A 26,265-nucleotide genomic window follows, 5' to 3' on the forward strand; every position below is an offset into this window, starting at 1 on the left:
CTGGGAGCAGTGCAGAGGTGCTGGGGTGACTGGGACCTCCTCTTGTATAGGTAATGGGGTGACTCGAACCAGAATGGGAAGTACTGGGGTGACTGGGAGCAGTGTGGTGGTACTGAGATGACTGGGATCTCCTCTTGAGTAAGTACCAGGGTGACCCAGACCACCATGGGAAGTACCGGGGTGACTGGGAGCAGTGCAGTGGTACTGGGGTGACTGGGACCTCCTCTTGACTAGGTACCAGGGTGACCTGGACCAGTATGGGAAGTACTGGGGTGACTGGGATCTCCTCGTGAGTAAGTAATGAGGTGACCAGGACCAGTCTGGGAAGTACTGGGGTGACTGGGAGCAGTGCGGTGGTACTGGGATGACTGGGACCTCCCCTCGTGTAGGTAATGGGGTGACCAGGACTGTTATGGGCAGTGCTGGGATCGCTGGGAGCAGTGTGGGCAAGGCACGACGGTCACTGGGAGAAGTGTGGGAGTACTGGGATGACTGGGATGCCGGGATGACTACTGACATCACGGGGGCCCCCCACGTGGGTGCGTATTGGGCTCACTGGGAGCAGCGTCGGGTACTGGAGGCACTGAGACCTCCTCTTGAGTAGACACTGAGGTGACTGGAGCCGGTACTGGTGGTACTGGGGTCACTAGGGACAGCATGGGCAGTACGGGGGTCGGTGGGTACTCCCTTCGCGGGGAGTGCTGGGATTACCGGGAGGATACTGGGGGCGCTGGACCTCCCCGCGGTCTCCTCCCGGAACTCCCCGCCCTGGACACCGGGGCGGACGCGCTGTGTCGCGGCCCCTTTAAGGCGCGGGCCCCGCCCCCCGGCGCTTCCCGTCCCCGGGCCTGTTGCTGATTGGCCAGGCAGGCTGCCGCGCGCACCCAGCTTGACGTAATCGCGCGCGCCGTGCCGGCCGGCCCCGCCTCTCTCCGCCGCTTACCTCTAACGTAAACCCTTCCAGCCAATCCGCGTTAGGTGGCGGGCTGCGCGGCTGGGGGCGAGCGGCCAATCGGAAGCGCCGAGGCGAGCTTTAGTTTACATAATAATAGAGGGGCGTGGCCAGGTGAGGAAGAGTGGCGAAGGGCGCCGGCGGCGCCAGGAAAGTTGGGGGGGGCTGGGGGTCGCGGCGTGAGTGGGGGAGTCTGGGGTGGGGGAGTCTGGGGTGGGGGAGTCTGGGGTGGGGGGGGCCCGGGGTGGGGGGGCCCGGGGTGGGGGGGCCCGGGGTGGGGGGGCCCTCATACGGGGTGGGAGCAGTGCTGCGGGGCCGAGGGGGTGGGGAGCCCTGCTGGGGACCCCGGTGCGGGGGGGGGAGCAGTGCTGGAGGCCGGGGTCCGGGGGGGGGCGCGGAGTGTGTGTGGGTCCTTGCTGGGGACCCCCGTGCGGGGGGGTTGTGGGGGCCATGTGTGGGGTCAGCCTGTTGGGGGAGCAGCAGGGGGGTGCTAGGAGGATGAGGGAGACGGGGGGGGGGGGGTCCGTCCTGTGGTCCTGTGGGTGGGGGGGATCCCGTGGGGGGCCTGGGGGAGGTGGGGGGCGGGATTGGATGGGGGGGGCGATGCCGTTTGGGGCGGCTCTGTGGGCTCCCCGCGGGTTGTGCGGGGGGGTCTTTGGTGTGAGGGGGTCGCCCACCTGCCCCCTTGGAGCTGCTGCAGCACCAGCCTCGTCCCCGCGGGGTGTGGGTGCCAGCTGCGGTCTGTCCTTCAGGGGTGCTGACCCGACAGGCCCCCCCGGACCCATGGCCCACAGCGCCAAGCAGCTGCCTGCCGGGATGCTGTAAGTGCCCCCCACCGTGCTCCAGGGCCCCCCGAGCCCTGTGTGCCATGAGCTGCCCCGCGTCGCCCTGGCCTTTCGCTAAGGGGTGGCCACCCTTGCCTTGGGGGTCTTCTGCGTGTTTTGGGGACCCCCATCCCTGCTGTGCAGCTCTGCCCTTGCCTGCTTGCTCCCACCCAGTGGGGGCTGAGGGGTGGGGGGAGACCTGGCACGAAAGAAGCATCTGGTGCGAGCAAGGCCGGTATGGGTGCTGGGCCGGTATGGGTGCTGGGCCGCTGTGCTGAGCTGGCGTGGGGTGACACGGCTGGTGGGCTCAGCGGTGCCAGCCCACCCGTCTGGCAGAGGGGCGAGAGCGTGGGCGCTGGGGCGGGAGGAGGCGGGTGCCGGAGCGAGCTGGCCGGGGGAGGCTCAGATAAGAGGAGGAATCTTGCCTGAAATAACTTTACTTTTTCAAGCACGCCAGGAATCTGGGTTGCGGGGCGGGTGGGCAGAGTCGGGGGGGGTGGCGGCGGAGCCAGCGGTGCTGTACGGGCATCACCGGGAATATTTCCATCAGAGCTGAGAAAGCCTGAGGCTGGCCCTGCCTGCACGGAGCCTCGGGGGGGGGCATGTTTTCCCCCAGAAGCTGGAAGAAGAAAGGATCTGGCCCCTTCCCATTGGCTTTCCTGGGAGTGCAGGGGGTGAGGGGGGCCGGTCCGGATGGGACCCCGCAGCAGGAGCTTGTGCCAGCCGCCCGCGAGGGCCGGTGCGGTTACAGCTGCTGTCCCCGGGGGCTTACGGACAAGGCCCTCGTCAAATTAATTGCGAGGGGGGCTGGTACGGGTGGCGACCTGACAGCGGTAGGCTGGGGTCTCTGTGGGGATTTGGGGTTACACAGTGACACAAAAGAGGTGAGAGGATCGGGCTGGCTTTCAGTACGCGTTTTCTTTCTTTGCTGGGGCTTTTGCTTGGCCTTGTGCTGGTTACTGTGTCTCGTGACTTGGATGAAACCCAAGCGAGTGCTGTTTGCTGCAACTCTCGAGCCCTTGGCGGCTCCCCCCGCGTCGGGGGCCTGACTGCACGCTCCCAGCAGACACGCTCCGATGGGGCAGGAGCTGCCAAAGGATGCGAGCAGGACGGGGGCTCCCCTGTGGGATGGAGCCAGCTGGAGACGGGACCGGGGAGCCTTGGGGAACCCCGGGGTGATGCCGCAGTGGGGCTGCATGTGCTGGGCTGGGGCAGGGTGGCTCTGCTGACCCAGGTGCCGGACACGTGTCCTCCACTGAAGGCAGATGCTGATCTGTAAAGACAAGGCAGCAAGTTGGAGAGCAGGAGTCGGGGCCGCCAGCCCTGCGTTAGAGCCGCTTGGCGCGTCTCGGAGGTGGCTCCGTGCGTTGCGGCAGCGGCACAGGCAGCAGGAACCTGATGGATCGGTTGTGGCTGGAGCGGGTCGAGCGAGTGCCCTGCCCTCGTCCTCTGCCTTGAGGGTTCTCCTTACCCCTGGCAGCGCTTGTGCTGGGTGTGGATGATGCTTCCAGGTGGTGCCCCTGGAGGCAGGACCCACACCCCGTGGCAACTCCTCCCTTGCAGGGGAGGAGCAACTGGTTTGTGCTGCTTGGGAGTCCTGGAGGTGCGCACCCAGGCCCTGGTGGCACACAGGGATGTGACCGATGCTGTTAACCGCCCCCAAGAGCAGCACCAGCAGCTCCTGGCCCCCCTACAAATATCACTGAGAGGTCCCAAGGTCATCAGTGGATCCTGGGGCAGCTTTTGTGTGCCCAGGACTGCCCTGCTGGCCCGCTGCTGGGCTCTGCTCGAGCCCCATCCCTCAACCGTGGCCTCCCTTTGCAGGGGAACAGGGGCTCCAGGGCTGGTAGCGGGTTTGGGGGCTGTTTGGGTGGGTGGGAGCTGGGGGGTCCGACGAGTGCAAGGCCGTGTTGCCGGGGGATGTGTCACCATCACTCCCGGCAGTTTCCCAGCCCTTTCTGATGGGTACTTTCTGCCTGCAGGCATGCCACGGGCAAAGCTCAGCATGGAAACTTCCTGGTGGCCATCAAGCAGGAGAAGGGGGAGTCAGCACGGGCGAGCAGCGAGAAGCCGCATGGTGAGGAGGAGGTGAGCTCTGGTGCCTGTGTCCCTCCCCACGCAGCTCCCGGGAGCAGGGTCTGTGTTGCCCAGCCTGGGGCTGTCCTTCTGCTCGCTCTACCGAAGCCCAGGCGCAGCCGGGCAAGCCCCTGGCCGCAGCCGTGGCCTGAAGGAAGGTCCAGACCTTCCCTTAAGGGACAGGAGGCCCCCGCGGGTCCCCAGGCTGCTTCTGCATCCTGCCGGCGCGATGGCATCGTGCACACTGATCCGTGATGGGTTGTCCCTTTCCCTTCGCTGGGTGCCAGCCGGTGAAGAAGAGGGGGTGGCCCAAGGGCAAGAAGAGGAAGAAGATCCTTCCCAATGGCCCCAAAGCCCCTGTGACAGGCTATGTGCGTTTCCTGAACGAGCGGCGTGAGCAGATCCGCATGCAGCATCCTGACCTGCCCTTCCCGGAGATCACCAAGATGCTGGGGGCTGAGTGGAGCAAGCTGCAGCTTTCGGAGAAGCAGGTACCAGCCCCCAGGAGAGACCCCCAGGGCTGGGCAGCATGCTCCGGAGCCTGCACCCCAAACCTTTGTGCGTGCTCTCAGGCTGCAGTTCCACAAAGGGAGCTTGTCCCAGTACTGGTGGGCTGGTGAGTGGGAGCTGGGTCTTGAGTAGTGGGGTCTGCAGCCCCCCAGGGAGCCTGGGGCTGGGCCAGGCTGAGGGGACAGACTTATTAGTAGGACCTGTAGCGACAGGACACGGGGTAATGGTTTTAAGCTGAAAGAAGGTGGATTTAGATGATAGGAAGAAATTCTTCACCGTGAGGGGGGTGAGATGCTGTCGCAGGCTGCCCAGAGCAGCTGGGGGTGCCCCATCCCTGGCAGTGCCCAAGGCCAGGTTGGATGGGGCTGGGAGCAACCTGGGCTGGTGGGGGGTGTCCCTGCCCACCACAGGGGGTTGGAACTGGGTGGGCTTCCGGGTGCCTTCCAACCCAAACGGTTCTGTGATTCTATGATCCTTTGTGACCATAGCGGTACCTGGATGAAGCGGAGCGGGAGAAGCAGCAGTACATGAAGGAGCTGCGGGAATACCAGCAATCGGAAGCCTACAAGATGTGCACAGAGAAGATCCAGGAGAAGAAGATCAAAAAAGGTGGGTCATGGGAGCAGTGGCTGCTGGCATCGCTGCCAGGGTCCGGCCAAGTGCTGCCAGACCTCCTGGGAGATGCTGGGCTGGCTGCTAGGGATAACTTCCTTCCTCCTTTCCAGAGGATGCAGGCTCTGCGGCGGTGAACACCCTGCTGAATGGGCACCCGCACAAGGTGAGGCCCCAGCAGGTCTGCCTGTGTGGGGCGAAGCTGAGGCATGTGGCACTGCGGGGTTTGGGCAGAGGGAGACTCACGGGTTGTGCTTCAAGGCACCAGCTTCCCACTGAAGCGGAGCTTGGAGCGGCCAGAGGCAGAGCATAGTTGTCCTCCCTGCCTGCCCCATCCCTGTGCCTCCTGGCTGCCCAGCCCCAGGGAGATGGGGTCCCCTTGGGTGGGCTCAGCTCTGCCTGATCCGTCTCCTCCCATCCCCCAGGCTGGCGAGTGCAGTGACACCTTCTCCACCTTCGATGTGCCCATCTTCACGGAGGAGTTCTTGGACCAAAACAAAGGTGAGGGGCTGGGCTGTGGGGCAGGGGCTGCCGGTGCTGCAGCATCTTGCGTGGGGGGCACTGCAGCCAGCAATGCTGCTGCCGGAGCAGCCTGCATCCCGGGGGGCAGGGCCGCGCCTGGTGCTGGGTGAGAGATCCCTGGTGAGGTTGGATAGGTGGGCCAGATCCTGGCTGGAGCCTGGGAGTTGGTGACGCTGAGCCTCCTGGAAGAGTCGTGTCTGGGGAAGGAATTGGGTTTGGGATGAGGGACAGCCAGAAGGGTCACCCCTGCTGACACCCCACGGTCCCGGCAGCCCGGGAGGCTGAGCTGCGGCGCCTGCGGAAGATGAACACGGAGTTTGAGGAGCAGAACGCCATCCTGCAGAAGCACACGGAGAACATGAACTGTGCCAAGGAGAAGCTGGAGCAGGAGCTGGCCCAGGAGGAGAGGCAGACCCTGGCCCTGCAGCAGCAGCTCCAGTCCGTGCGGCAGGCTCTCACCACCAGCTTCGCCTCCCTCCCCATCCCTGGTGAGTTTGGGGCAGCCGTGGGGACCAGCCTGCTTGCTGGGACCCGGTGGCCACGTGGAGGGACGTCGTTGGGGCTTTGCACGTGGTGCAAAAGCAGGGGCAATGGGGTGGTGATAAAAGCTCATCTGCCAGTGGGGAAGGATCCTGGAGCACTTTGGGGGGGCTGTCTGGGGAGCCCAGGGGTGTGACAGCCAGCTGGCTCCCCTGTAACGAGGTAGAACAGGCTGGGAACGTCCTCCGGAGCCACAGCCCCAGCTGTGCCCGCAGGGCAGAGATCAGCCCAAATCCTTTTGTTCTCGGGTTCTGTCTGTGCCAGCTCTCTCCTGCTGCAGGAGAGGGTACCTGGTGCGCAGGGTCCCTTCCCTGGTCCCCAGCACGATGGGCAAGGCTGGATGGGGACTTGCTGGCCCTGCTAACTGGGCTGCCACCTCACAGGCACCGGGGAAACCCCCACTCTGAGCACTCTGGACTTCTACATGGCCAAACTGCACAGTGCCATCGAGAGCAACCCGCTGCAGCATGAGAAGCTGGTGGTGCGCATCAAGGAGATCCTGTCCCGGATAGCCAGGTGAGCTGGGTAGGGCTGGCCGGAGCCCAGGGGTCCTGGAGGGCACTGGGACCACCGGGTCAGCCTGTGGCAGGGCGGGTGATGGGAGCTGAGCAGGGAAGGTGTGGACAGAGGGACTCAGAGTTCCTCTGGGTGGCTGTTGGGGAGAGAAGCCAGCCCCTCGTAATTCAGCTTTGCCTTCCTCCCTCTTCAGTGAACACTTGTGAAGAGGACCAGTCCCTCCCGGAGCCCGGGGCCGGCCGGACCACGGCCCTGTCCCTTGGAGCTCATGCAAGGGACAGTCTCTGCTGGTGGTCCGGCTGCTTCCCCCTCCACCCCGCTCACCTCGCTTGGAGAAGTGAGCTGGGACCCCCTCCAGCCCCGGCGTGGCTGCGCCCCGTGGTGCACCGTCTCCGAGGACCTCGAGCTTCTGGGGACCAAGCAGTGATGGGGCTGAGAGCCCCCGGCTGGCGTGGTGCTGGGCGAGGTGCTCAGCGGTGGGCGTGAGCATCCCCCCTGCTCTCCTGTCAGCTTCCTGGCTCCTGCAGCTCTGCCTCGGCCAGCCAGAGACCCCCAAGGTGTCCGGGGGCCAGTTTAGTGCCTGGGGGTCACTGGCCTGGAGGTGAGCCGGCCTCTCGGGGTGACCCGGGGGGCTGCTGTCACCCAGCCTGGGACAGGAGGGGGGCAGCCGGGTGCCCCGGGAGCCCCCTGGGGCTTGATGCTGCCTCCTGGCCCCTAGATCAGCCCAGGGGGCTTCTCGATCCCCTGTCCTGCAGCAGGTGGGGGGTGGCAGGCTTTCTCCTGCCTGCCTCCTGCTTTCTTGAACCTTCCAGCAGCCCCTTGCTGCTCCCCCACGGGTGCCTTCAGACCCCTGCCTATGTCACCCTGCCTGTCACCTCGCCTTCCCCCACACCTCTGGGGCCAGGCAGGGGAGCTCCCGCACACTGCAGGGGTGAAGGCAAAAAAAAAAAAAAAAAAATAGAATCAAGACCTTGATGCCGGAGAGCAGCTGGAACCGAGCCCTTCCTCGGTGGGGACCCCGTGGGGTGGCCCCCCTGCCCCAGCCCATCCTGCCTTGTGGGACCACTGTGACAGCAGCCGCGTCCCGGCCGTGCGGTGCTGGGGTTGGCCGTCCCCAGGACCGCCTGTCACTAATCTCAGACTCTGTAATTAGAAGAGAGTGTCTTATTTTCTTACTAGCACTATGTCGGTCTGGCCCTGGGTTTAACCTGGGGCTGGTGTGCGACCGCTCGTCTCTCGCCTGCCGGGTCCCTGCTCTGTAGGTGACTCTCCTGGTGGCCCTGTGGCTTGGGATGGAGATGGGAGCAAATAAATGTTGGAGGAACAACCAGGCTGGGCTCCGTGTGTTCGTGCTCAGAGGTGGCTTTGGAGCTGCTCCTGGCCCAGATCCCACCAGCTTTGTGGTGTGGAGCAAGGGGGGAAGGTCCTGAGCTCCTTGCTGCAGCCCCCAACCCCAGCTGGGGGGCGGGGGGGGTGATGGGGCTGGCTCTGTGCTGGCTCTTCTTCCCACCTCCTCCAGCCTGGCCAGGGCCCTTCAGAGGTGGCAGAGCTCACCTGATCCCAGGTGGGTGACCTGCCCCACCGGATCGTGTTCCCAGGCCCGGGGATCACCTTACGGCAGAGCTGGGAGCCAGCACCCATCTATAATTCAGCGGTGCGGGCAGTGGGATGCGGCGGGCGGGCAGGCACGGCAGGCAGCCCCAGGAGGGCAGCCCCATGGAGAACGGCGTGGGGCAGGACCCGGGGACCCCCGAGCCACCTGCCACTGAGGGCACCGCAGCCCCCCGACCCCCCCGTGCCCGCCCCAGGCTGGTGTTTCACACGCAGCTGGCCCACGGCAGCCCCACGGGGCGCATCGAGGGCTTCACCAACGTCAAGGAGCTCTACGCCAAAATCGCGGAGGTCTTCGGCATCTCGCCCACCGAGGTGAGGGGGGGCTGTGGCTGCTGGGGTGCGGGGAGGGGGCTTTGCCCCCGAAAGGTGGGGCATCAACCTGGTGGCACTGTCCGTGGCCAGCCCTCCTGTGGGTCCGCAGCTCTGGGCAAATGCAGCTTCTAAAATAACCTGGAAAAGGGCGTTTTAATCTCGGGGCTGTACTGTCCCCTCCGGGGAGCGGTTGCGTGGCTCCGTGCCTCAGTTTCCCCCTGGCACGTGGGCAGGGAACCAGGGCTGCCTATTCCCTGGCTAATGCCAGCAGCTGCGTAGCCTGAAGCCGAGGGAAGGGTGTACAGGGAGCGGGCAGTGCTGGGTCCCCAGGCAGACTGGGGGTCCCTAGACCCCCCAGCACCTAGACCTGGCTGGATCCACCCATGGGTGGCTCCTGCCCCAGCACCACCAATACCCCCTGCCCTGCCCGGGCATCCGCAGCCCCTGATGACAGGGTTCCCCGGGGCAGATCCTCTTTTGCACGCTCAACACGCATAAAGTAGACATGCAGAAGCTGCTGGGGGGACAGATCGGCCTGGAGGACTTCATCTTTGCCCACGTCCGTGGTGAGACGAAGGAGGTGGAGGTGACCAAAACGGAGGATGCGCTTGGCCTCACCATCACGGACAACGGGGCCGGCTACGCTTTCATCAAGGTGGGCGTCACTGATGAGTTTCATCATTTCATCAAGGATGGAGCCTTGCTGGGATGCCGGGTGACATCCCTGGGGCCATCCTCCTTCCCTGACCTCCCCCCCCCCTTCCACCAATTCTCCCCTGGGTCCATCCAAGCCCTGCCATGGTGCAGTTTGCGGGGGGATGGGACCTGACAGGGGGGACACCCTCCCTCCCTGCTTGATCCAGTTGCTAGAGGACACGGGACCATGGCGGGGTGTTTGTGCAGGGTGGGATGGGGGCTAGATCTGTTGTGTGCCCCTCTGCGGTCCCCAGAGAATCAAGGAGGGGAGCATCATCAACCGCATCCAGACGGTGTGCGTGGGTGACAGCATCGAGGCCATCAATGACCACACCATCGTGGGCTGTCGTCACTACGAGGTGGCTCGGATGCTGCGGGAGCTGCCCCGGGCTCAGCCCTTCACCCTCCGCCTGGTGCAGCCCAAAAAAGCCTTCGGTGGGTCAAGGGGTGTCCCCTGCTCTTGCCCTGGGGACCCCCGGGAGGCGCATGGGGAGGCTGATCCCCTGTGGCCCTCCTGCCCTGCAGCCCCCTCCCCAGGGACCGGGTGGCCCCCAGGGTCTGCCACCCCCCTGTGTACCCCAGAGCACCCCACTCCTCAGGGGGTCCCCACACCTGCCTGTGCTCCCTGTGGGTACCCCCACTCCTTTTGGTGCAGGGGCCACGAGCACCCTGTAACTGTGTGCGTCCCCACCCTGCACCCATGGGTGTCCCTTATGCCTGCACTGCCCCTGAGCACCCCTGCCCAGGCAAGGCCTCCCTGGCAGGGTGCTGGGACACACGTGGTCTGGGTGATGGCTGGGGCGGTGGGCAGTGAGGGGCAGGGGGTGCCAGGCCCTGCCTGCACCCTGACCCCCCCCCCCCTCGCTCCCCACCTGGGGTGCAGACATGATCGGGCAGAGGATGCGGAGCAGCAAGTCCCCAAGCGAGGGCAAAGTGACCAGTGGGAAGGAGACGCTGCGGCTGCGGGCACAGGGACCAGCTGTGCTGGAGGAAGGGGTAAGACCCACCCAGAGACCCCCACCCTGAGCCCACGGGCGCTCACACTGTGCCCGGGGGGGGATGAACGGCCCCGTGCTCCTGGGTGGCCCCTGCGTTGCACCACCGCTGGGTGCTTTGCTGGGTGCCCACACGTGCAGCACCTGTAGGCACAGCTCCGTGGGAGTGGGGGGGGGTCCCTGGGCCATGCCCCCACCCCCTGGCACCCACCCCCTGGCCCTCTCACCCCCAGCCCAGCCCCTTTGAGGAGGAAGCCGCCCGGCGGGTGGACGACCTGCTGGAGAGCTACATGGGCATCCGTGACAGCGAGCTGGGTGAGTGCAACGGGGGGGCAGGGGGAGCCCACCCCGGACCCCCACCCACCGCTGAGCCTGCCTCTCGTCCTCCCCAGCCGCGACCATGGTGGAGGCGGCGAAGGAGAGCCCCAGCGCAGCCCAGCTTGCCCGTGGCTTGGACTCGGTGCTGGGCGAGTTCGCCTTCCCCCAGGAGTTCGTGGCAGAGGTGTGGGCAGCTGTCTGCCACCCCAAGCAGGGGCAGGAGTAGCTGGGGGGGGGGGGGGGGGGGGAGGGCAGCGGTGCCCCTCACCCCAGCCCCTTCCCTGCATCCCCAACCCCACCTGGGGCTGTCGGTGCTGGTGGGGATCCCCATCCTGCCTCCCCCCCACCCTGAGCTGCACCCAGGTGAGTCCCGGGGCGGGGTGGGGGGGGGGGAGCACAGCAGGGCATCCAGGCCCCCCCACCCACAAAGGACCCCCTTTGTTCAGCCCCTAAACGTGGTGGGAAGCGGCCGTGGCTCATTAAAGCAGAGACTGGAGGAGAAGGGCTGTTGCTTTGGCTGCTGCTCTGGCTGGGAATGGGGTCGTACCCCGCCCCCCCCCGAGGTGTTCACCCCAGCAGGCACAGAGAGCTGCAAAAGCTGTGTTTTATTGGGGGGGGGGCACTTAGATGGGGATGGGGGAGCACCCCTATGGCCCCTACCACCCCCTTGAGTACCAGGCTGGGGTGGCCGATGGATGTAGGTGATAGGGACAATTAATTAACCCAGATGGGTGGGATGGGGGGGTCCTCGCCCCCTCCCGCCGTGCCTGTCCCTGGGGGCTGCTACTGCAGGACGGAGTCTGCGGTGAGCTTGCGGCGTAGGGAGGGCTTGAGGACGGGGTAAAGGGAGAGGATGGAGGGCCGGGGGCGTAGGCTGGGGTAGATGCGCTGCAGCACGGCCCGTCGGAAGAGGATGTAGACCCAGGGGTCCAGGATCTGGTTCCAGGTGACCATGCGGATGTAGATAAGCAGCATCTTCTGCGTTGTTGTGGGCAGCATCTGGATCTGGCCACTGGCCGGCAGCTGCTGCAGGACCGTCTGCACGATGAATATCTGCGGGGGATGAAGGGGGCAAGGTATCAGCAGGGGGGGTCCACACAGAGCCCATGAACTGCTTTGGGGTGGGGGAGATGCTGAGGGTCCAGGCTGGGTGTCGAGCCTGTTGCAGAGCGGTCTCAGGCTGGTTTGGGGCACCTGCTACTGAGGAGCACCCACTCTGCCTGCAAGCGGTGCTGAGCTCAACACCCGGGTGCCAAGCCAGGGGCCTCACCAGCAGGGATGTGGGATGGGGACGTCACCAGGAGGAGCATGGCGGGGTACCAAGACCCAGAAGGGACATAGAGGGGGCAACACCCAGACCTGGGGCCTCACCAGGAGGGGCATCCAGCAGATGGTGGCAATGATCATGATGCCCACCAGCTGCACCATCATCTCCACCTCGCTGTCCCGGCGCCGCTGCACTGACTCCCGGTCATGGTAGACACGGCAGAGCGTCACCACGCTGACTGTGTTGAAGATGAAGGAGAGCAGCACGGAGAAGATCCCCAGCAGAGCGAAGAGCAGGCAGAAGATGACGTTGCCAGTGTCGGGCAGGAGGGTGAGGAAGCACCAGGAGCTGGGGTACTGCAGCGTGTACCGCCCCAGCCCCAGCACCGGCAGCAGCCCCAGCAGGCAGGAGAACCCCCACACCAGCCCCACGATGGACCAGGCGCGGCGCTTGGAGATGCTGGTGGAGCGGGAGAAGGGGTGGTTGATGCCAAAGAACCTCTCGCCAGCCATGGTGGCCCCCAGCAGCAGCGGGCACTGCCCGAAGAAGACCATGGAGAAGCCGAGGAAGTTGCAGAGGTGGCAGCCAGGGTCCACCTCAGCCCAGGCGAACTTGATGAAGTGGTAGGGGATGATGACCGAGGCTGTCACCAGCAGCCCCATGAAGTCTGTGACCACCAGCCCACAGAGGAAGACGAGGAAGGAGGAGCGAGCCTGGCTGGACAGCTTGCGGGAGGAGCTGAGCAGGACACAGAGGGCGAAGAGGTTGGAACAGAGGCCGATGAGGCCGAAGGCAGTGGAGAACCAGGGCGAGGTGATGCTGGCCTGTGCGCCGGCGCGGCCATCGCTGGCATTGAACGCCCCGAAGCACGTGTCCGCCCGGCCGGCCCTGCTGCCGTTGGGGAGCTCCATATCCCCCCACCCCATCCCGCTCCTTCCAGCAGCTTCAGGCGCCCTCCCGGCTCAGCTCCATGGCGTGTGCCCTCCGCCGCTGCCGGCACTGATCCTGCCTTGCCCTGCGGGAGCAAGGAGGCAGGTTTAGGAGGGGTCTGCCATGCGCAAGCCCACCCATCGCCCATCCTTAGCCTGCAAAGATGGGGCACCGCAGGGGTGGGGGAGGGGGATGCCACACCAGGACCACGGCCCGCGCCGGGCTGGCACCGCTCTGGGTGCAGCAGCAGCAGCAGCAGCAGCAGCAGCAGCAGCAGGCGTGCAGGGCCCCAGCCCCACAGCTGGATGGGATTAACTGTCCCCGGCTGCAAGCCACATGGGGCTGCTCCACGAGACTGTAACCCAGCATGGTGGGTGTCTGGAGAAGTGTGGTGCTGGCAGCTTGGCTCTGATGGTACCGGCTCCCTCCTGCCCCGGGGGACGTGGCCGGACACCTCCGGGGCCACCTGCCCTCTGCCTCGGCATGGGGGGACCTGCCCTGAAGGATGGGGAATGCAGGCACAGGGCAGCTGCGCTGGGGCCTGATCCTGACACTCCAAGCCCCGCCCTTCCCCTCCCCCCCCCCCCCCCCCCCCCCCCGGCTCAATGGGGAGAGGCCCCATGCCCACAGTGAAGTGGGGAAACTGAGGCACGGGATGGGATGTCCCCAGCTGGAGCTGTGTGCTGCACCCCCCTGGCACTGGCACTGCTGCCAGGCCACAGCCATGGGCCACGCAGCTGGCGTGCACGTGTGACATCCCCGTTCTCTGTGTCCCTCCCCTGCCCTACCACAGCTGCAGCTGAGGGTTTGTCCCCGGGACACCGGCCGTGGCGGGTGCACGAGGAAAGCTGCGGTCGTGGGCAGCCCGGTCAATGTCACACTGGCTCGCTCGGTGGTGACCCCGGATTAGGAAGCATCCAGCATCTGGGAAGCCGCAGGGCCGCAACCTCCATTGCTAATTAGTCCAGGCTGCAAATGGGGTGATGTGGGAAGGGGCAGAGGCATGGCAACAGGGACCAGACCCCTCCTCTCCTCCTGGGACCCATTTCTCCAGGCTGTGGATGTCCTTGCCAGCCTGTCTGCCCCGTCCCCACGCTACTGGCTGACCCCGTTCCCAGCCCAGTGGTCCCCATGGAATGCCCAGCTGTACCCTGACCCACCACCTCCGCACAGACCCTGCCCCACCCTGCTGTAGGCGTCCTGGCACCGCTGCCTCCCCCTCATGCAGGGTGGCACTGCCACCTGCCCTCCATCCCCATCTCCAAGACAAACCTCAAGCCAGCCCTGATCGGCACCAAACGCAGCGGCTGGTCCTGCATCTGTGTCCCCGTGTCCTGGGTGAGCTCCGCGCCGCCACGTCCCACAGCCTGGCACCCACCACTCACCACCCCCTCCCAGCCCCCGGTGCCAGGGCACCCACAGGGCTGGGAGCCCCCTCACACACCCGAGGCGGGTGCTGATCCCACAGCCCGTCCTGGGGCTGGGATGGGGCCAGGCATTGCACCATCCCCCGCCGGGGCCACATCCAGGCAGGCTGCAAGACCGAGGGTGCTGGGCACCCCCCTGGCATGGCAGCACCTCTGTCCTCCCCCTGTCCCCAGCTGTACCACGGGCTGCTGGCGAGCAGGGAAGGGGCTGGGGGTGGTGGGGGCACATCCCCATCCCTGTCCCCATCCCAGCGCGGGCGGCTGGCCCAGCGTGGTGGTGATTCACTGCCCCAGCGCGAGCATGGCCCCACTTTTTCCATGAAACAAGAGCGAAAACTTGCTGCTGTTTGTTTTCTCTGATCCCTGAGGGATGGTGGCGGTGGCCCCCAAGGCGTTGGTCCCCTTGAGAAATGCGGTCAGGCCTCGTGTGTGACAGTGCGACGGTTCCCTGAGGAGCCACCAGCCTTTCCTGTGTCCCCTGGGATTCCCCTCCCTGGGAGGTGGCAAATTCCCCCCCTGCCCCACAGCGATGCCACAGCTCGGAGGTCCCACTCTGGCTGTCCCTTGCCACGTGCCTGCCCACGCTTTTGGGGTGCTGTCCCCAAGTGGGTGCTCCCCCCGCCCCAGGGCGTTCCCTGCGCTTACTCCAGCATGGCTGGGGGGCTCGGGAGCCCACGGGGCGATGCTGACCCATCACCCAGGGACTCACAGCCATGGGATGCTCCTGGCTGCTGACTGGCTCGGTGCAGCAGGACCCGACCCCTCTCCCCACAGCGTCTGGTGTGTGTGGGGGATGCACCAGCCCTGGCAGCTCCATGCTGCACACCCCAAACCCTGCTATCACCCACATCCCCCGCCATCCACCCCTCCTGCCCTGGCACAACCACGACCTGGACCCTCACCCACCACCAGCTGCCAGCAGGGCTGGGGACACCAGGTGCCACCCTGCGCGGAGCTGGCTCGGCCAGCCTGGGACCGCGCAGCACTTAGAGGGAATCAAATATTAAAGAGGGGCCTTTTAGTGCCAGCGCAGCTGGGAGCGAGCTGAACCCTGCGCACACCATGACGGGAAGGGGGTTGTGTGGGGGCGGGGGGCTCCTCGCTTGATGTCTCCCCACAGGAGGATGCTCGTGGGGACGGCAAGTCCTGTGGAGGAGAGACCCCGAGCCCGGTGCTCATCCCTGCCAACCCTGTGCACTTGGGTTTGGGGCTACTGGATCCAGCAAACCCACCTCCTAGGGAGATCCCATGGGGGCGAGGGTTTGGCTGTGAGCAAAGGCAAAAGGCGCTGGGGGAACATCCCCATCTCCGAAACGGGCTGTGGAGGCTGCGAGGCGGCGGCGGGGCCGGTGCGGGCACTAATGGGGTTCTTGGCACGGGGCGAGCCCGCAGGCTGGCGTTACACCGCAGCTGCACCCCGGGCTGCCCTGCCTCCACCGGGCACGGCTTCCTGCCCCGGCCACATCCGAGGTTAGCGAGGGAAAGGCAAAGAGACATGAGGAGCGCGGGAGGCTGCTCCTTATCGGTGCAGCTCCCACCCCAGCCCATTGCCTCCCCAAGCTTCCTGGGGCAGCGCTGGCACAAGGCTGGCAGGATCAGGCCGGGGTGGAGCTGTCAAGGGAGGGTTGGGGGCAGCGCGGCACCGCACACCTGCAAAGGGACCCCAAACCAGGTGGCCCGCACCCCACATGCCCCCCCCCGCCCCCCCCGGGTTCTGGCACGCAGGCCGTGGTGCTCAGCCGCAGGGAGCTGTGCAGAAGATGCCCTAGTGCGCTCGCATTTGTCCCTTGTGCATCCAGTCCCTCCTCTTCGCTTGTTGGACCTCTCCAGGGACAGCCCCGTCCCACCTTGTCCTGGAAGGACAGGGACTTTCTCTGCAGCCTCCCCAGCCTGGTGGCCCTTGCGCAGGTGGTCCCACGGGATGCCAGGGCTGGATGTGGTCCCACCACCAACCGCCCCCCCCTCCCGGCTGGGGCTCTCTGGGCAGCAGATCAGCTCAAGGCCATCAGCTGGGATGCGAAAAGCAGCGGCCACGTCATGGGGACAGGGACTTCGGCAGGGCCCCAGCATCCGCCCCCGGCCCCACAGCCACCACAGGGACTGCGGGGGGAGCTGGCCTGACCCGGAGCAGGGACCCCCGCGGACCCCCGGGGCACAGGACATTCCCGGGGGGCAGGGACGACGGTGGCTGTCCTCGCCTGTCCCTGCTGTGGCCATGCAGAGCTCCCCAACCCGTGCACCCCCGGAGTGGGGCAGGGGGTGGCGGGTGGGGGGGGGTCACCCTGGACCCCCCTGCATGCAAGGGCCGGTGCTGTGCCCTCAGGGCGGCATGGGGGGGGGGGAGGAGGGGCAGCCCGCAGCCCCCGCGCTCCCGGCCGCAGCATCGCGGCATCTCGAGGGCTTGGAAGCTGCCGCTGGGCACCCCCCTCCGCCCCCTCCCCCCCCGAGCCCCTTTCCCGGCCCTTCTCGGACCCCCCGGCGGGATGCGCTGCCGGGAGGGAGCGGGCCGGGGGCTGCGCGGGGAACCGGCTCGGGGGGACCGGGACCGCCCCGGCGGGGGGAGCCCCGACAGCAAATGCTGGTGCCGGGGCGAAGCCTGGGACGTGCCGGCCCCGGCGACCCGGTCCCGGGACAGGCAGCCGAGGGGGGGGCACAGCGGGGGCACCGCGTCCCCGTCTCTCCCCGCGCCTGGGGGTCACCGTCGTCCGCCCCCCGGAGGATCGCAGCAGCTCTTCGGGTTTCTGCGCAAAGCGGGCGGCTGAGCCAGCGCCCCCCACCCCGTCCCAGCGCCCCCCGCGCCGCAGCCCCCCTCCGTCCGGCCGCCCCAGCCCTGCGGGCTCCTTGCCCCCCGCAGCCCCCCGGCCCTACCTCCCAGCGGCGGGACCCGCCCGGCGCGGCTCAGCCCGGCTCGGCTCAGCCCGGCCCCACGGGAGGGCGCGGGGGCAGGGCCGGGCTCGCAGCGCCCCCCCCCGGTCCCGCCCCACGCCCCCCGCCCCGGCCCGGCCCCGCGCCGGCGCCCTCCCCCGCCCCGGACGGGGCTCCCGGGGGAGGGGCGCGCCCCGCCCCCCCGCCCCCCGGCTCGGGCTGCGCCCCCCGCCCCGGCAGCACCGGCCCCCAGAGCCCCCGCGCCGGCCCGGGGCAGCCTCGAAGGCGCCGGCAGCCACGGGCCGGGCGGGCCGGGGGTCGCCCCCCCCCGCACCTGGGCCGCGGGGCTGCGGGCACGGGTGGGCCGGGACCCCCGCCCCGCGCCGCCCGGCTATATTTAGCGGGGCCGGGCCCCGGTCCGGGTTACTCATTTGTTTACCCGAGCAGGATTCCTGTGTCTGGGGGGGGGTGGGGGGTGTCAGCCCGGCCGTGCCACCGCCCCGTGGGACGCGCACCGCTCCGCCGGGCTGGGGGGGGCGTCCCCGCTGTCCCCCGCAGCGGGCCCTGAGACTCCCCGGGCCGAGGGTGGGGAGAGCCGGGGGTCCCGGCAGTGTCCCGGGGTGTCTCCCGGAGCCGGGGGGGGTCGCACCCCGGTTTTCCCCGGCCCGGAGCTTGGCGTGTCCCTGCCCACGGCCGCTGTCCTGGAGCGTGGGAGCCATCGGAGGGGACGCGCCACCGCCCGCTGCTGCCCTTCGTGCTCTGCTGGGGGGGGCAGAGCCCGTCCCTGTCACCGGCGTCCCCATCCAGCTCCAAAGCACCGAGCACCCACCCAAGGGTGACACAGGGGCACCCCGTCACTGAGCGCCCATCCATAGGCGACACAGGGGCACCCCATCACCGAGCTCCCATCCATGGGTGACGCAGAGGCACCCCATCACCGAGTGCCCACCCAGGGGTGACACAGGGGCACCCCATCACTAAGCACCCATCCAGGGGTGATGCAGGGGCACCCCATCACTGATCGCCCACCCAGGGGTGATATGGGGGCACCCCATCACAGCCAGCGAGGCCGGGGCATGCGGGCAGCTGGGTGATGCTCAGAGGCCTGAGTCCCTTGATCCCTCGGCAGGGAGCAGGGGCTGTCACAGCAGAAGTCTGGGAGGGGGGTGACACCGGTCGGAGCCGGGGGGCCACCCGCAGAGCCGGATCGTGGCTGGCCCTGGCAGTGGGAGCGTGCCACCAGCAGGAGTGGCCCCACCGCAGCAGAACCTGGCTCAGCAGCCGGATGCCATGCCTGGATGCTGCTGGGGTGTGCCAACCCCCCTGCCCTCCAGCTGCACCCACAGAGGATGTGGGCGCGGGGGTGCTGCTCTGCACCAACCTGCTGCCACCCTGGCACAAGCCCGGCCGAGCCCCTGCCGCTGCGCCCAGGAGCGGAGAAGAGCCGTGCCCCCCAACCCAGCCCTCAAACCGTGAGGCAGAGGAACGAAACCGGTTCCCCCCAAAATATGGGGGAGAAGTGGAGAAGAGCCCGGGGAACAGGCAGGGCTGGGAAAAAACACCCAGGGCTCCAGCCGGATCCAGCCCCTGGGCCGGCCGTGGTGGGTGCCCGGCTGCGGCAGCCCTCCGGGCTCCGGCTCCATCCACGGCTTGAAGTTGGGAGTGGGGAAAGGGCAGCGCCTGGGCGGGGACACGGACCCTGCCCAGGCTGGGGATGCAGCGGGATGGTTTTGGGGGGTTGCCCCCACTGTGTGTATGCCCGGCAGGGAAAGGGACCGTGGGCAGGGGGCTCTGCCAGGCAGTCAAGCAGGGAGGGCACCCAACCACTGCCTTTGGGGTTGGAGTTTTCTCCTTATTCCCTCCAAAGTCATCCTTGGCCAGACCCTCGCATGCTTCCTGCACTGAGCTCAGGCCCTGAACATCCCCCGCGCCAAGCAGCCGCTCAACAGCTTTAAATAGCCCACAGGAAGGAGATGCCGGGGGACACGTCCCGTCCCGACACAGCCGCTGGCCCCAGGGGTGTCTGGCAGGATGGGGAAGGGGCACCTGCATGCGGGGCTGGGCTGGTTGGGGTCTCCCCCATGCCCCGCCACTGGGCAGGCTGGCCCAGCGCGGGTGGGTGGCTCTGGCAGGCACAGGAGCCCGCAGGGTGTTTGCAGGGCTGGATGGCAGCAGCAGGGCAGGGTGCCCCTCCTGAGCTATGGGGGAATCGACAGCCACAGGGCAGCCCCCGAGGCCGGGGAGCCCCCCCAGCAGGGCAGAGCAGAGGGAACCTGGGCACCCCCCAAGCCGTGGGGCTGTTACGGGGGGCAGGATGCAGCGAGGCCCATGGGGAAGGAAACGACCTCGCTGTGACAGCTCATGGCCAAGGCCAAGGTCTCCCGGCTGCGCTGCTGGGCATTACTCATGCACCTCTTCGGCACCGAGGGGGGGACACCTCGAGGGGCCAGAGCTGGTGGGGTTGGGGCCACGTGGGGGCACCCAGACGGGTGCAGCTGCCCCCCAAGGCCATCGCCTGCAAGGATCAAGGCCAGTGAGTCCCAGCTCAGCCCTCGAGCGCTCCCCAAAGTGCCTGAAACCCACCGAGTGTCGCTCAGGTCCCCTGGGGACACCCGCCTCCACTGCCCAGCAAGAGCAAGAGCTGCTCAGGCACTGGGTGGGTGGAACTGCAGCCACGGAAACCGGATTTTCCCCTTTAAGGAGATATATCCCATCCAACACCCCTCTCCTCCGGCTGCCGGACGCAGCCGCTGAACCCTTTCATCCCGCAGCCAGAGGCGAGCGAGCGAGGTGGCGGCGCTCCCAGGCTGTGGGGAAGCTGGATCCCAGTGGGAGCATGCCAGGAACGGGGCCACTCAGGGCAGGGGACCGCCAGGGCAGAGCTGTGCTCATGGAGCAAAGGGTGCTGCAGCTGCAGCTGGGAAGTGTCTGGGCTGGACAGGTCTGGCACTGGTACTGGGAGCACGTGGGGCTGGGAGAAGGCTGGTGTGGGGCTGGAATAGGTGACGGAGCACACAGGGCTGACGGCACGTGGGGAGGGGGTGACACACCCCAGAGGTGTATGGATGAGGACACACACACACACACTACCCAGCCCCCAGAGGAGGAGGGGAGCTCCCAGTGCTGGCCCAGCATGGTACTGGCAGGTGATGACATGCAGGAGAGCCATGCGGTACAGAGCAGCGTGGGGTGCCCACGCAGAAGATCCCATGGCTTAAACAACCCCTATTTATTTGTACCAAAGTCTCAGGGTCCCTCGGGATAAAAGCAAGGGCAGAGAAAACCCTCAGGAACAGTGCTTGTGACAGGGGCTGAGAGCCCCCCTGCCCACCCCCTGTGCCAGGGGGGCTGAAGGGAGTTGAGCAGTCCCTCATCTGCGGTATCGGTAACGCTTGAAGTGGAACCAGAGCTGGAAGATGCCGTTGGCAAACTGGCAGCGGAAGCCGTGGCGGTGGGAATACTCCCACTCCCGGTTGACGATCTTGAAGGCAATGTCCTCGTAGGGCGGCCCAGCGTGGAAGCGCAGGATGGCGAAGTCCTTGTTGTCCTGGCAGGCCTCCAGGAAGTACTCGGGCGTCGAGCGCTTGTCGATGAGGTCGGGGTAAAAGATGTTGAACTTGTAGCCCTGCACGATCTTGGGGGGGGGGTTGTCAAAGTCATAGTGGGTCTGGTTGTACTTGTTCCACTCAAAGCCCGTGTGCACCCGGTTGAAGAAGCGAGGTTTGCGGGGCCGGTACTTGTCAGCCCAGAGATAGGCTTTGCCTGTGAGGGGCATTTCCACGCTGAACTGCGCCTCATCTGCACCCATGCCCTCCTTGGCCTTACGGAAGAAGATGTCGTCAGCGCTCTCAGTGGCATCACCTGTAGGGAGGAGAGGCGACGTCCAGTCCTGCAGCCAGGCCTGGGCTGTGGGGATGCTGCTCCCCGGCGTGCAGAGGGAAGGAGCAGCAGATCCTGGGCAGGGGATGTGGAGCTGCGCACACCACCCTGCGGACTCTGGGCGGGCACCAGGCTGAGTTGTGCTGGAAAACTCATCCACAACACTCCTCCCACTTGCCCGCAGCCCAAACAGCTCGGTGGTGTGGCTGGGAGTGGGGAAGGCTCCAGCGCGGGTACCCATGGGGAGCACCAGCGGTTTGAGCCCCAGCTCCTTGCTTTCGTCCAGGTCCTGGCACCCTTCCCTGCCTGGGTGTATCCCCTTGCCAGGCCAGCTCTGGATGCATCCTCCAGATCCAGCTCCTACTCCCCCTTTTCCAAGGGTAGCGTCCCCCTCCAGCCCTGCCCCCCAACGCACACGCACACCCTCTGTGCCGCCTGGGAGGCCGGCGAGCGCAGGACTGGCCCGGGGGGCTCCTACCTGTGACCTGGAGCTGCTGACGCAGAAGCAGCAGCCGATGCGTGTCCTCCTCAGCCTCCAGCACGTGAGCGTCGAAGGGCAGTTCGTTGGCGCCCAGCAGCCGGGGGCTGTACTTCCCTGCATCGTAGTCATCCAGGCTCTGCTGGATCAGGTCCTCCTCCATCAGCACAGCTTCTCCTTCTGCCTCTCCTTTGGCCTCCGCATCCTGCTCGGCCTCCGGCTCCGAGGATGGCCCTGGCTGTACCACGATGCCCTCCTCCGGATACAGCCTGCAAGGAAGAGAGAAGAGAGAACTGGGACGGGGATGGTACCCTTGTTCTCTGCTCGCCTGAGGTCTCTCTACGGAAGGATGGGAACACAAGGCTGCATTTTCCGTCGCAGGTGCCCCGCGGGAGAGGCCTGGATGGCTGTGCTCCCCAAGGAAAGGGCTGTGTACCTGTCACTGGGGGAGGCCGGCTCCCGCTTGATGATGGGGAAGAGCGGTTCGCTCTCCACACCCTGCTCCTGCTTCAACTTGTACAGCTTCTGGCGCAGAACATCCTGGTGCCGCTCCCGCAGCCTGTGAGGAGGAGATGAGCCATCAGGTCCCACCCAGCAGAACCACCTCATGCCCTCGCTGCCCAGAGCTGTGACACCGCCACGCTGGGTAGATATCTGCTGGGTTTTGTACGGTTTTGGGCTTAATAACCTTCCAGTTTGGTTCCCTCACTGTAAACATCACCACTGGAGAAGGGAATGATTGCCCAGCCCTTCTCCCCTCTTGGGAGAAAGAGCCATCTCAGAAAAGGTATAAAACACCTCCACCACCAGCTCTGTGCCTCCCCCACTCTGCTCACGGTGGTGTCTGCGCTGCCCCTTCCCACAGCCCTGGCCAGGGGACAGTCCCTGCTCTCACCTGGCCCGAGCCATGTAAGCCTTCAGCTGCTGCAGCAGGCTCTCCCAGTACCCAATGTCAAGGTTGGGTCCTCCTGCTCGGATCTTGCTCTCGATGCCCTGGTACAGCACTTGCAGCTGGTTGTACGTCTTCCCCTTGAACACGGACTGCACGTCTGAGCTGACGGAGGCGTTGACGCCATCCCGACGCTCTCCTGCACAAACAGGCAAGGGCAGCCGGTCAGTCTTCGGGTGCTCAGCCTGCGTCACCCAGCCCGGGGTTACATCCGACAGCGGAAGGCTGGACCGCAACAGGGGATGGCTACCAGACGCACAACCTCCATCCAGCTGACCCCAGAGAACTGCTCTGAGCCAGAGCGCACACGGCAGACCAAAAGCCCTGCTTTACCCGCTGCTCATGCTCCCCTTGACACTCACATCAGGCTTTTCCCTCTCACTTACCTGGTCCTCCTTTCCCAGAGGCCTCCAGTTTGCGGAGCTTGGCTATCTCATCCTCTGTGATGATGGTCATGTCCCTCCAGAAGTCCACATTCTTGCCTTGCTCCAGCTCCATGTAAACCTGCAGGCAGGAGACAAGCAGGAGGACATCAGGCACTTGCTCCGCACCGCAGGCAGGGAAGCAGAGCTGGAGTGGGGAGGGGGGACACCCTGAGCTGCTGCCCCTCAGCCATGCATGCTGAGGCGGGCGGGAGGGCAGGAGGACAGGCAGGGGTACAGGCAGCCGGGCGGGAGGGCAGGAGGACAGGCAGGGGTACAGGCAGCCGGGCGGGAGGGCAGGAGGACAGGCAGGGGTACAGGCAGCCGGGCGGGAGGGCAGGACAGGCAGGGGTACAGGCAGCCGGGCGGGAGGGCAGGAGGACAGGCAGGAGGAACAGGGGCAGCATGGGGACAGCAGCACTGGCACCTGGATGTCCTCCACCAGATCCTCCATGTCGGAGACAGTCAAACCGTTCAGGAAGGTGTAGGGCTCGTGCATCTCCACAGCCAGGTCATCATCCTCCGCGCTGATGTACTTGGCCAGGAGGTCAATGGGTTTTGCCCTCCCATCCCGAATCCGGATCTTAGACCTGGGTGAGAGGAGGGACAGTGAGCAGCGCCTGCCGCCCTCTGCTCCCTGGCAGGCCCGTCCCCATGAAGCTGCACACCTACCGCAGCTTGGCCTGCTGCAGGTGGAAGTTGTCCTCCTGTTCCTCCCAGGTTTTGAAGTGTTCCGCCTCTTTCTCCCGCTGCAGCATCTCCAGCTCCTGCTCACGCATCGCCTTCTCCCGCTCCCGCTCCAGGCGCAGCTGCTTCACCTGCCCAGGGCAGAGGAAGACATGAGGTCACTGTGGAGGGGGCACCCACTCAGGACACCCGTTCGAGGACACAGCCGTAATCCTGCTTGCTGAGCTGACTCAGCTCCTGCAATTGGTGTAAGGTTCCCGGGGAGCCAGGAGCCACGCAGGAGGACAGCCAGCATGGGCCAGCGGGGCCGGGCTGCTCGCTGCTCACTGCCAGCCCATCGGAGGACAGGGGACACAGGCACAACGCAGTGGTGACCTGGCACTTGCCCTCCTCAGCACCACCTGAGCTGGACACAACCCCAAGAGAAAAAGCCTTCTCACCCTGGCACAGCAGAAGTCAGTACGCTGTGTGCCCCGTGCCCAGTCCTACATCCTACCGCCTACGGGCACCCTCAGTGATAACAACAAGGGGAATTCCAGGTGAGCAACTGGGAAAACTGGGCTGTCCACAGGTTTCTCTGTCAGACAGTGGGAGGGAGGGGACATCTGAGCCCACCTTCTGCAGCTCCAGCCGATTATCCTCCTGGATTCGCTTGTTCCTCTCCTTCAGGTCCTTCTCATCCAGATGGCTGATCCCTTTCTTTTCCAGCGCCTGCAACAGAGTGGCCAAGGGTGGCCATGAAATCCAGTGACCTCTACAGCCCCTCGCCAGCCAGCAAACGCCACCACATTCACCCGCTTCTGCTGCTCTGGCGAGCCCCGATCCTGTCAAAAGTCCCCAAATCTCTCGCATCCTACTCTTGAAGCCCCTCAGCGCCACTCGGGCTGAGCCCAGGGAGGCCACCTGACCTGGCGAGTGCCAACAAACCAGTAAACACTGCCCAGCACTCAGCCTGCAGCTCCCAGCAGGTCTGTGCCCCCCTCCTGCGCCCTGACCCCCCTCCTCATCCCACAGCCCCTGGCTACAGACCTTGGTCTTCAAGAGAAAGGGGGTAAAACACCCCTAAGCTGGTCACAAACACACAGCCGCTGCCCTGGACAAAACACTTTGCTCTCCTGTGGCTGCTCTTAGTATCAGAGGTCCCCCCTCATGCAAAGGTCCCCTCTTGGACACCCCAGTGCTGCCCAGTTCGGTCCCAGTGTGGCCAGAGGGGCACAACCTCCTGCCAACAGCCCCCCCGGTGCGGGCACAGAGGAGCTCACCTTGCTCCAGATGAAGGTGCCCAGCAGGTTGTTGTCCCCAAAGGGATTGTCGGTGTTAGTGTAACCCATGTACTCCTCTCCCCACCCCATCTTCTCCCGCTTCTTCCTCTCCTTGGCCTCCTTCTTGGCCAGCCGGCGAGCCCGTTTCTCCTCGGGTGTCTCCAAGGCCTTCATGAGCGCCGCCTGCTTCTTCTTCTCCTCCTTCAGCCTCAGCCGCTCCTGCAGGCTCAGCTGCGGCCCCGGCTCCTCCCGGCCCCGGGAGCGCGGTGGGGAGGGCGAGCTGACCAAGGACACCGACGACCTGGAGGCATCTCTCTTCCTCTGCCGCTCCCGGCTCCGGGCCCTCCGCTTGTCCCGCTCCGAGCTGGAGCCGGAGGAGCGACCCCGGGACCGCGACCGGCGCTTCCTCTGGCTCCTACGGTGCCGCTCCCGGCTCCTGCTCCGGCTCCTCTTCTTCCTCCATGGCTGCCTCTCGCTGCCGGACTCGGAGCTGGAGGAGCCGTGTGTCAGCGGGCGGCAGGCCCGGCTCCCCGCTGCAGGCCGGCCGGAGGCGGGAGGGCCCGAGCGTGCCCCCCCGCCGGTGCCTGACCCCCGGGCCTCCCCCGCCCGCCTTCGACCCGGCCCCGCGGCCCCCGACCGGCCCCGGCCCCGGCCCCGCGGCCCCCGACCGGCCCCGGCCCCGGCCCCGCGGCCCCCGACCGGCCCCGGCCCCGCGGCCCCCCGACCGGCCCCGGCCCGGCCTCGCTCACCCCGAGCCCGGCTCCCGCCCGCGGCCCCCGCTCCGGCTGCGCCGCCGCCTCTTCCGACTGCCGGAGCGCTCCCGGCCCCGCTCCCGCCGCGCCGAGCGGGACCGCCGCCGTGCCGGGCTGCGCGACCCCGAGCCCATGGGCGGCGGCGGCGGCGGCGGCGGCGGCGGCTCCGCCCCGGGGGCCTTCGGCAGCGCCCGGCGCGCAGGGCCTCCCGCCCGGCTGCCCGCACCCTGCCTGTACCCCTGCCCGCCCGGCTGCCCGCACCCCGCCTGTACCCCTGCCCGCCCGGCTGCCCGCACCCCGCCTGTACCCCGGCCCGCCCGGCTGCCCGCACCCCGCCTGTACCCCTGCCCGCCCGGCTGCCCGTACCTTGCCTGTACCCCTGCCCGCCCGGCTGCCCGCACCCCGCCTGTACCCCTGCCCGCCCGGCTGCCCGTACCTTGCCTGTACTCCTGCCCGCCCGGCTGCCCGCACCTTTGCCCGTACCCCTGCCTGCCCGGCTGCCCGTACCTTTGCCCGTACCCCTGCCCGCCCGGCTGCCCGTACCTTGCCCGTACTCCTGCCCGCCCGGCTGCCCGTACTTTGCCGGTACCCCTGCCCGCCTGGCTGTCCGTACCCTGCCTGTACCCCTGCCCGCCCAGCTGCCCGTACTTTGCCGGTACCCCTGCCCGCCCGGCTGCCCGTACCCTGCCTGTACCCCTGCCTGCCCTCCCACCCGTTTGCCTGTCCCCCTGCCCTCCCGCTACCCAGCTGCCTGTCCCCTTACCTGCCCTCCCACCTGGCTGCTGGTACCCCTGCCCACCGTCCTGCCTGGCTGCCTGTCCTCCTGTCTCCCCCAAGCAGCCCCCACAGCAAGACACCCC

The 26,265-nt window shown here is 66.9% G+C and overlaps 4 protein-coding genes across 8 annotated transcripts; 2 read left to right on the top strand and 2 right to left on the bottom strand.

The window, feature by feature from the left end:
* Positions 1 to 967: 967 nt before the first annotated feature.
* Positions 968 to 7,882, top strand: HMG20B (high mobility group 20B). Of its 3 annotated transcripts, none has more exons than XM_040590606.1 (10): positions 968 to 1,066; positions 1,705 to 1,773; positions 3,759 to 3,864; positions 4,140 to 4,343; positions 4,851 to 4,971; positions 5,088 to 5,140; positions 5,400 to 5,475; positions 5,769 to 5,984; positions 6,420 to 6,552; positions 6,746 to 7,882. In XM_040590606.1, exons 2-10 carry the CDS (start codon positions 1,736 to 1,738, stop codon positions 6,756 to 6,758), a joined length of 960 nt encoding a protein of 319 aa, XP_040446540.1. In that variant the 5' UTR covers positions 968 to 1,066; positions 1,705 to 1,735; the 3' UTR covers positions 6,759 to 7,882. The 3 variants fall into 3 exon arrangements, with proteins under 3 accessions (XP_040446540.1, XP_040446538.1, XP_040446537.1); XM_040590604.1 differs by having other exon boundaries at positions 1,059 to 1,102; XM_040590603.1 differs by lacking the exon at positions 968 to 1,066 and having other exon boundaries at positions 1,578 to 1,773.
* A 338-nt stretch (positions 7,883 to 8,220) lies between these two features.
* Positions 8,221 to 10,870, top strand: GIPC3 (GIPC PDZ domain containing family member 3). The gene is made up of 6 exons (XM_040590624.1): positions 8,221 to 8,478; positions 8,948 to 9,133; positions 9,429 to 9,609; positions 10,058 to 10,170; positions 10,403 to 10,484; positions 10,562 to 10,870. The coding sequence occupies exons 1-6, from the start codon at positions 8,221 to 8,223 to the stop codon at positions 10,711 to 10,713; spliced, it is 972 nt and encodes a 323-aa protein (XP_040446558.1). The 3' UTR covers positions 10,714 to 10,870.
* Positions 10,871 to 11,077: 207 nt separating this feature from the next.
* TBXA2R (thromboxane A2 receptor) lies at positions 11,078 to 17,078 on the bottom strand. Of its 3 annotated transcripts, XM_040590602.1 has the most exons (3): positions 16,980 to 17,078; positions 11,859 to 12,769; positions 11,078 to 11,540 (listed from the first exon to the last, which is right to left on the bottom strand). In XM_040590602.1, exons 2-3 carry the CDS (start codon positions 12,678 to 12,680, stop codon positions 11,271 to 11,273), a joined length of 1,092 nt encoding a protein of 363 aa, XP_040446536.1. In that variant the 5' UTR covers positions 12,681 to 12,769; positions 16,980 to 17,078; the 3' UTR covers positions 11,078 to 11,270. The 3 variants fall into 3 exon arrangements, 2 of the variants coding, with proteins under 2 accessions (XP_040446536.1, XP_040446535.1); XM_040590601.1 differs by lacking the exon at positions 16,980 to 17,078 and having other exon boundaries at positions 11,859 to 12,798; XR_005827405.1 differs by lacking the exons at positions 11,078 to 11,540; positions 16,980 to 17,078 and adding an exon at positions 13,473 to 16,496 and having other exon boundaries at positions 12,546 to 12,769.
* Positions 17,079 to 20,190: 3,112 nt separating this feature from the next.
* CACTIN (cactin, spliceosome C complex subunit) lies at positions 20,191 to 25,564 on the bottom strand. The gene is made up of 10 exons (XM_040590556.1): positions 25,403 to 25,564; positions 24,654 to 25,143; positions 24,007 to 24,102; positions 23,377 to 23,522; positions 23,132 to 23,294; positions 22,669 to 22,786; positions 22,229 to 22,421; positions 21,770 to 21,892; positions 21,334 to 21,602; positions 20,191 to 20,837 (listed from the first exon to the last, which is right to left on the bottom strand). The coding sequence occupies exons 1-10, from the start codon at positions 25,537 to 25,539 to the stop codon at positions 20,347 to 20,349; spliced, it is 2,226 nt and encodes a 741-aa protein (XP_040446490.1). The 5' UTR covers positions 25,540 to 25,564; the 3' UTR covers positions 20,191 to 20,346.
* Positions 25,565 to 26,265: the final 701 nt, after the last annotated feature.

This window comes from Falco naumanni, chromosome 4 (assembly GCF_017639655.2).
Source record: "Falco naumanni isolate bFalNau1 chromosome 4, bFalNau1.pat, whole genome shotgun sequence".
Taxonomy (NCBI): Eukaryota; Metazoa; Chordata; class Aves; order Falconiformes; family Falconidae; genus Falco; species Falco naumanni.